The sequence below is a fragment of the Sinohyriopsis cumingii genome, chromosome 4 (genome assembly GCF_028554795.1).
Source record: "Sinohyriopsis cumingii isolate HCF-2022 chromosome 4, ASM2855479v2, whole genome shotgun sequence".
Lineage (NCBI taxonomy): Eukaryota > Metazoa > Mollusca > Bivalvia > Unionida > Unionidae > Sinohyriopsis > Sinohyriopsis cumingii.
Window position 1 is genome coordinate 73,668,460 of NC_142964.1, and position 9,515 is coordinate 73,677,974.

At 35.8% G+C, this 9,515-nt stretch overlaps 1 protein-coding gene across 3 annotated transcripts; it reads left to right on the forward strand.

The window, feature by feature from the left end:
* Positions 1 to 520: 520 nt before the first annotated feature.
* On the forward strand, positions 521 to 5,862 carry LOC149801449 (uncharacterized). Of its 3 annotated transcripts, none has more exons than XM_089955582.1 (4): positions 521 to 846; positions 2,935 to 3,043; positions 3,952 to 4,085; positions 4,820 to 5,862. In XM_089955582.1, the coding sequence occupies exons 1-4, from the start codon at positions 798 to 800 to the stop codon at positions 5,041 to 5,043; spliced, it is 516 nt and encodes a 171-aa protein (XP_089811708.1). In that variant the 5' UTR covers positions 521 to 797; the 3' UTR covers positions 5,044 to 5,862. The 3 variants fall into 3 exon arrangements, with proteins under 3 accessions (XP_089811708.1, XP_089811707.1, XP_089811706.1); XM_089955581.1 differs by having other exon boundaries at positions 524 to 846; positions 2,938 to 3,043; positions 4,814 to 5,376; XM_089955580.1 differs by having other exon boundaries at positions 528 to 846; positions 4,814 to 5,376.
* The last annotated feature ends 3,653 nt before the right edge of the window (positions 5,863 to 9,515 follow it).

A 9,515-nucleotide genomic window follows, 5' to 3' on the forward strand; every position in this document is an offset into this window, starting at 1 on the left:
AATGCCAAGCGAGGCAGCTGTTAGTACCATTTTTTAAGTCTCTGGTATGACTCGGCCAGGGATCGAACCCACGACCTCCCGCATCCGAGGCGGACGCTCTAACCACTAGGCCACCGGAGCGGTGCAAGAAAGAAACGTACATCTATAACCCTTACAAACGTTGGCGCAGGTATTATATTCATCGATAGTACTGGTCAGTTGGGGGAGATCAAAAGAACGTGTCATGTTCTTATGGGTTGGGAGATATTATTATTTCATATGTTGTCCAATGAGTTGCAGTGGCATGACAAATATTGTATTCATTGCATTTTACAAACCGGCACCCAACCAACACCCCACCCCTTATGGATGCCCCCTTAACTATAGAACGATATGCGCTTACATATTACCTATGCTGAGGTCATTTGAGACAAGTTTAATCTGGAAGAGTGCCATATTCTTTGTTAACGACAAGGATATCCATTCAAAATTAAAAGGGCTAGAACTTAGAGATAACATACATAGGTTCGCTGCCTGCCTGCATAACATGAAATAGTATATCGTGGAAAACAAGGAAGTCGTGAACCTTTCTCAGTTTTATTGTAACCACAGCACAAAAAAGGATTATTAGTATTTACTCATAAAGAAATCGATGTCTGATTTCTAGTTCACGTATATGAAAGTCAACATCTGATTTCCATTTCATATACAGATAGGACGTAATATCAATCAATTTAAAAACGAAACACGCAGGCTTTGTAAAGGAATGCCTATAACGTGGACGGCAGTTAGTTAATGTACGGAGCCTATACTTGAAAATGTGGAGTCGGATCAACTTGCTGTTTCTTGTATTGTGTTTTTTCACAGGTAAGCAAGCATGTAATTATTTGAATGGCTCATCTACTTGATATTTAAATAGAATAATATACTCATTTTTTTATTACAAAACAGCATTTTTTGGTAAACACCAATCAGATAAAAGCAGAAGCTTTAGAGAATAAATGTTATAAAGGATAGAGAGACAATGTATCAGTGAAAAAGATCAATGTGTAATTAAAACGGTAAATTTCCTCAGGAAACATATTAAACAAAATATAACAAAACGTAAGAATAGATAACTTAGACGTTTCTCGATATGTTGGTTTTTTTCCGTTTGAGATGACTAGTTTTTGGGGCGTGATACTTCAGAATCTGTTTACCCAATAAATAAGCGTGACTTCAAAATATTACGTTATGGATGGTGACACCAAGCTTGGTCAGTTTTGGGGTTCATTCTTTACCAAGTAAAAATACCGCTCCGGTGGCATAGTGGTTAGAGCGTCCGCCTCGGATGCGGGAGGTCATGGGTTCGATCCCCGGTCGAGTCATACCAAAGACTTACAAAAATGGTACTAACAGCTGCCTCGCTTGGCCTGGTGTCAGGACAATGTGACTGGGTGGGACATTATGCTATATGTCTGCGGCATGATGCCCCAGTGCTAGACATCACTATAAACTGTTACACTGCAGACATCGGTGTGATAACTAAAAAATTGTTAAAGCTACATTAAAAATCCAAATCACACACACAAACACAAGTAAAAATATATTAAACATTGAATATATCAATAAACATAATATACATATATAATGTAAAATAGTTCATATATAATGTAAAATAGTTCAACGATGCCTCCTGTACTAGTTTAGAAAGAAGTCTTTCTGTTCTTTCCAAATATCAAAAAGCTTGTTTTCTGTACAGAAATCTATGACAGATTTTGGACTGTTTGTCTCACTATAACTGAAGTATCATAGGTCAAACACAAAGCTAAAGGCACCCCGTCCAGTGTTTGAATAACATTATGCAAAATACAGTATGCAAATATCCAAAAACCATTTTACTAAATTCAAATACTTGGCACTTTCAGTGCATCTGTTAATGTTTGTATGATTTGTGTGATATAGACTTTATAACGTTTCTGGCTAGATGGCTGTACTTTGTTATTTTCTTCTTCTCCACAAGTGATGAGGAAATACTAAACAATTTATATATTATTATATTTGAAAGTGACTCAAATATTCACTAAACCTTGGCTCCTGCTTTCTATCCATTAGTCTATGAGCTTGTCGAGGTCCAAAAGAATTTTGGTTTTGCTATTCTTTACCACGTTCAGTTACTTTTAGTGTACTTTGTTCCCACACGCAGTCGGTGCTTACCACCAGAGCTTGAGTCATCGATCGCTAGCTCCATCCCAGAAAGCCGGTGAACCTCTCCATTCAAATGACTTTATAATACTGTTTTGTTTGGTTTTCTCACAGCAATTCTGGTCGTTCATGAAAATTAGAACTTTTTGTCAGGTGCTGTTGTTCTTGCTTAGTTCGCGAGTTCGATTGTCTTTCACTGCTTTCGATTAAATTTCTTCGTGTTATACGAGGTTCGTGTCATGACAGTACGCCTAGTAATCAATATTTATTTGTAACTACTTTCTTCTGAAATAATGGGTTTGTGTGGCGCAACGCTTGATTGGATCCTAACATGCATAAACAACACGATTGCAATAGCGATCAACTCAATATAGCAGCTACCTATATGTTATAACCATTTCGTTCGATAACTCCCACTATTACCTAAGTAGACACATCGTCACCTTTATCACAAAAGCTACTTTTCCCATTCCCATATGCAACTGTAGAGAGACGATTAGCTTCGTGATCTTTTCAAGGGGACAAGATTCAGATAGTAAATAAAACAAGTCCTCCCTCCCACCTCAACCTCTTCCCGCCAGATCTCAGTATGAAGACCAGCCACAGTATCGAACATTAATGCAATCAAGTGTTGCGCCACTAAAACCCAGTTTCAGAAGATAGTATGACAGTTTTACAAAAGGGACAAATTTCTATGATCTCTATGGTCTTTTAATACATCAATTACCATTGTTTCCATTAGTTTAATAAATCATACATTATAACATTTAGAAGACATCTGCTGTGACGACTCTGAACATGATGATCACGATAATTCAGGCAAGCATTTCGGTCCTGGAGGCGGAGACAGCCACGAAAAAGATGATGAGAATCCAGAGAGGTAAGTCAATTGCTATAAGTGATGGAAAAAACATGGTAATTACTTGAAATCTGTTTAAAGCATATATATTACTCCCAAAATTAGACTTATAATGCGAATCAGTAGCAAACACCAGTGTCAGTCGTAGAAGAAGCAGTGGGAATGAGAAAACAAATAAAAGCAAATGAAGAGGATGAAGAAGATGATGATAGAAGAGAAGGAGTAAAATTTGTGTGAAAGCAAATATAGATCATATTGATATAGGTTCATGCAAACATCGGCAATGCATTACCACTATATTTTCTGACTCTATTCCTAAGGTATATGTAGCAAGAAATTATATGTAAATATAACTATTTCAAAACCCCGACTGAGGTCCACGCAGATGTGGAAATAATAACATATCGAGAACCTTTGCATAACACTATTCGAGGTACTTATCTGCATTAAGTTAGCAGTGCAAATCTGGCGTATGTTACACGTACACAACACCGTCCACCTTTTCCCTAGATGGTTCAAAATTATGTTTACATAAATATTTCTGTACCGACAAAACGCAGGTATGTAATGTGATCTGTTCTGGCCTGTAATTATTAGATGATACGTCAGAAACGTATATTTTGTAATTAATGAGAGCTGTTTATCACAAAAATGCAGAGAAGCAATATATTGAGTCTGATATGTAACCTATGATTAACTTGATAAAATCAGAATATACATTTTTCTCATATGAAAAAAAACATGAATTTTGTATAAAAAAAAGAAATGAATGTCGATAATTTATTCAAATCAATGCAAACAATATTTATGTGACTTTGCTTTGTCAATATTGATTATAACTCTTTTGAAACAGATTTATGTTCTTAAATTTATTTTTATATACGAGAGAAATATAGCCAATAATCATTATTTTACATTCCAACTGCAAGACACAGGAATGGAAAAATGTTGATCGTGGTCATACCTGTTGTTGGTGTTCTTGTATTGATCATCCTCGTGACCTGCGGAATATGCATCTTAAAGAAATACAACAAGAAGAAAATTAAAACCCAGAATTACCAGGGTAAGATTTGCAACCTACACATGCATAAATCGAAATGTTAACCCAAGTAGTAGTACATGTATATTTTTAGATTAGATGAAGAAAATAAAATCTCGTTCCCTCAGACACGATTGAATCGTACACTCCAAATCGATTGAGCGTGATATTTCTCACCTGGCATTATATATGTAACTACTTTAACCTCGTTGATTCAAACTGATATAATATTTTGAACTGATTCTCGTAGTCTAGAGCGTTTTCAAAGTGTCGAGATTCCACTTTCAGTAGACATATTTATAGTCAAATCATAGGCTTGAATATACTGTTTAATCTCCATCTTCAAAAACTGCTGATATATTGCAATGAGGGCTGACAAAATATGTCGTGAGCACATTTGTGAAAGGAATGAATTAATACCAAAAGTTATTGATGTTACAGTTATTTTTCAAAAACTTGTGCTCAACCGAATAATTCCTGGTCATAAATAAAAGAAAAACGGGATCTGTTGATAATTTTTCTGATAAGACTAAGCAGCAACTTTTACAATGAATTCCGATGGCTGACCATCTTTGATATAAAGTTGATTAACATTACGATACAAAGCGATGACATCCCTGTGGTTAACATGACGACGATAAATTGAATAACAAACCGCTATCACATTTAAGTCAGGAGAAATCAAGATGTACCTATAAACATGCAATGTTTCACTTTGTATTAATTTCACTACTTTCGTTTGTATTTCCTAGACAAAGGAACGATGGAAAAACATCAACTTGACTTTCCTACTATCGTTCCTGACAATCCTCCCCCATACACCACTAAGATGGAGGAAGGAGAGATGAAGTCGGCTTCTATGGAATTTATGGGATACGGCACCGGATGGTATGCGCCTGCGATAGTGAGCATGCCTCCTCCATATACCCAAGTAGTGGGCCTGGCATTCCACCCGGATTCAACTGCAGCGCCGGGATATTAGCTAAGGAAATAAGACATGTGAATCATCGTATGAAGAACTGATACTTGTTATAAAAATATATATTGTGTGAACTTGCCTATCTTGTAACAGTATAAACGTAGTTAAACCAATACATACCGTTTATACTCGCGTATATGCCGGATAATTTAGAAAAAAATAAAAGCATGGAAGAAGGGGGCGGGGGGGGGGTATCCGCGGGCCAGTGTGTAAACTTGAGAGTTTTTAGGTCCTTGTGTTGACTACTGTATTGGCTGTATATCATGGGACACGAACCATAGGCATGTAAAAAAGTAACTTTCGGTGACCCGACAATTATTAAATTGTTATAAAGTACTATGATTGATTTTGTTATTATTTTGCATGTGTATATGTTCTGATTTCCCCAACACGAAGTTAAATAAACGTAAATACAGACTTCATAATTCGTGGGCCGGTTGAGTTTACCTGGGAGACCATGCTGAACTATAATGTATAGTATTTACACAATGCAAAGCGTGCATAGCATCAATTAAATCCTTACGTATTCCCAAACATATTAGATGCAGATTCTGCTTTATTCATTGTTTCGACCAAATTGCATTCTTCCAGATAACATTTCAGCAAGACTTTAACAGCTATTTCATTTACGTTGAATCACGCGCGCACGAGTTACTCATTTTCAATGAATGGTATGAGCGATCCTACAAATTGAGGTGATTTTTTTTAAAAAGGTAAGCACGTTTAATTGTACAAGGCACATAATCATCATAATTTACATGTTCACAAAGACTGGAATAATAAAAGCTAAAATTCTCAGAGATCAGCTAAGATCAACATCAATCAATTTTAGTTTTGTTTTAGCTGAACAAACATAACTTTCTACACAATGGAAAGTTTGATGTTCCATCGTCTCCTATGTTGATAGTCGGCGATTTTGTCTTTTCGTTTTGCGACAGCAGTACATGCCAGTTAATCATTAATCATTAAAACCCTGAAACTGAAACTGGCATGTGATAAGAGGGAATTTTGAACGGTAACTATACCAGTACATTGATGTGTAATTGCCTGGTATACAAATGCCTGGTGTTCACTCGTGTACGTTTCTTTCATGGGAAAGGCACTATAGCATATCTAGTTAAGCATTCGTAGTGATCATTCTTGGAATTGAAGTTAATTGTAGACGATTTTATTGTTGTTTAAATTTTTATTCTCGTTTATATTTTTATTTTTGTATTAGTGTAGAGGTAAAATAAATCAATAATTTACGTGAATAATGTTTAAACTTAACATTCTATTTAGTGAAGAAGTGAATTCTTTATAGTAAAGTAATTATTTCGTCACAACAATATTTCAAGGTGATACAACAGAACATGTAGGACTTTTCTTGTTTAGAACAATGATAATGGAAGATATAATGTAATAATCGGGAGTTCTCTGCAAAAAGTATTTTTTTCCTCCCGGCGTGAAAGTTGACAGGTATGATGTAAGGTTGCTTACATCAAAGCCAACTACAACTCGGCTTTTACGGTATTAGCATCAAACCGTATTGTTTGTTCGTTATGCTATCATACTTGGATTACATTTGAATGAGTTAGGTATTTACAATTTCAAAGCAAAGTAAAAACGTAAATGCCGGTGCACTGAGATAAAATGTTCAATGCAATAATGCATAAAGAAACAATCGAGTCAAAAGGAAGAGGTAGTGTTACAGCAACTCGCGATTGCTAAATTCTTGTCACTGTTCTATCCAATTATGCACATATCTAAACTAGGCAGAAACAAGTTTATACCATTTCTTTTTAATAATCATGCACGCCAACCTCAAGATAAGTATATATGTACTATATTTAAATATAAGTTTGCCTAAATAAACGCATTTAGAACTTACCTCGTGCATCTTCCGATGTCTCGGAGTTGTAGGTCGGCTTATACGCGGGTCATGCAATTTTTTGTCTTATACCTGTTTAGTTTGGGGGTCGGCTTATACGCGAACGGGCTTGTACGCGAATATATACGGTATTGCAAAACCAGACTTCCCATTCCACAGAGTGATCATACGTCCTTGAACCTAAAACAAACTACAGTTTTGTACAATCAATCGCATTATATGAACTCTTTAATAGGTGTATTCAGATCTCAATTCACATCCGGGCAATATCAAAATAAAAATATTGATATCAACAATAAATGCAATTGTTCTTAAGACGTTTAGACAGCTTTCCCCACATGTAACAAATGACAGCATTTTACTGCTTATACACATGCAGACATGTTACACAGATTAGAGTCATGTAAATACTGAAGGCTGAATACGCGGTATTATACCCATATACGTGTTTTGTTTATTTAGCAAGTAGTTTTTTAAAATCAGTTTTTGGAATAAATTGTTTTTATATACAGTTTTTAGTTGGAAAAACCCACTGATTCTTCCATGTTTAAAACCCTAGGATGATCACATCTTTGTAGACCTAACCTGGAGATCGTAACACTTTTGAGCTTCATTTTAAGCTCGAGTTCGAGCCTCGAGTTCGGCCTATGTGGGTATGTGAGAAAGCTTGCCGGTAGCTTCTCTTGGGTTAGTGGTTCTTTCTGGGTTTTCCTGGGTTTATCCTCCACCATTAAATCTGGCCGCCTATCTCGTGCTGAAATTGGCGTTAAACCCTACAACAACAACAACAACAACAACAACGTTTTGGAAATAAACTACGTCACCCCTCTTTCTCTGTTTCCATCTATTCCCACAACACCTTTCTGTCTGTGTGTATCAACCCCCTCCTCTTTTAATCTATATAATGACTACCAATCTGTTGTCGGCAACTTAACTTCGCCAGGCTTGAACAAATGGTTTAGAAAAGTAATCCGGACACTAAATGTGACTTTAAAAAACAGGCACAGAAAAACATGAGTGTATTTGTTCAATTATAAGTCGCTTTACCCGCTGTTGTAGTAATGAGTCCATGCATGTGTTGAGTAACAACTCGTATCAAGTTTAGAAGATTTCAAATGGTGTTGTGATGTTGCTGGTGGTGGATGTTATTTGCTAAAACGTACGAATTGGTCTTAGAAATGTGACTCCTATTATAAATGGAGAATCTGAGGAGATAAGAGAGGAGCGATGGGTAGATTAAGACCAAATAAATCTGAAGACATCTTGCTTTTTTCTTGGGGTTTGGTGCAGATGTCTTTTTTATATAACAATTATGATCACGGGTAAGTACTTACTCAGTTTGTACACGTGCATTAATCAACTATATTCAGAGTATTAATTAACATTGCTAATTACAAATTCAAAATAAGGTCCTCAAAGGTGTTGAAACTCTTTTGCAAATGGCTAATAATACCAGATACCAGATCGTACAATTTCATGTAAAGAGAACACAAAGTTTGGAAAAGCGTAGTCAAATCGGTTCCACTGCTTGAAAGACTATTCTGAGTGAACAAAAGAAGACGGAAGAGAAGAAACAGAAGCAAAGATGACGATGATGATAATTGGAGATACTAAGAACCTATGCAGGAGTACAGTACACCTTTGTGCTTTTTTCTCAAGTTTTCAATACAACTTTCATTTACCATGTGATGTTCCATAAAAGGGACTTGAAATGCTCAACTTTTAGTGTTGATCAAAGATTCTTTTATAAAAAGTTTCGAGACTCCAGGGTATACCAAAAACAATATAAAAACAGTTAAAGAACATCACAAACGATCTTCATGAGCATCGGTAGTGGCAGTAGTTATAATGGTAGTAGCAAGAAGAGGCTGCTGCTGGTGTGACAATGATAAAGACGACGACGATAGAGACAATAGATCACGTTTTGGTACCACACGTGGAAATATATCCGGTATTAACTAAGGGATATATATATGTGTGTGTGTGTGTGTGTGTGTGTGTATGTGTGTGTGCGAATGTTTTCGCTGTGCTAATATTTTGCTATTTCTTTCATTTGTCAGTGTTTATTGTTATTAGACTTGCACTCAGTGCTGAAAAATATAGACGTCATCTAAATGAAAAAAAAAACTAGTTGTGGATCTTTCCCTATTTGTTGCTATGTGATCTTCTTTGAATTCAGTCTGTAATTCGTTCATATTATAATTTGGAAGTAAAAAATTCCTTACTTATGTCTTTTTGGGTTCAATATAATTCCAGTTTATTCATTTTGTATCATCAACCGCTTTCACAATTAAATCTGCAAGAGAAAGAAAACTTCTTTCGTCGGTCGAATCTAGAAGAAGATCCAATATACAAGAGAGTTTCTACATGACATTATTTGATGCCCATATTGCCAAAAAGGTTTAAGAATCGAATGAGCAAAATACACAACTCAAAAGTAGATTATTTCACCTAATGAAATATTGTATCCGGCAACACTATGCGTACAATTACATAATGATTGGTAAACTCAGACACAAACAAAGGGAATAACAGTTTAAACAGCTGGATCAGATAGACATTTTGATTGTTGTCCTATCGTGAAAGCGATACATTTTTAGCAGGG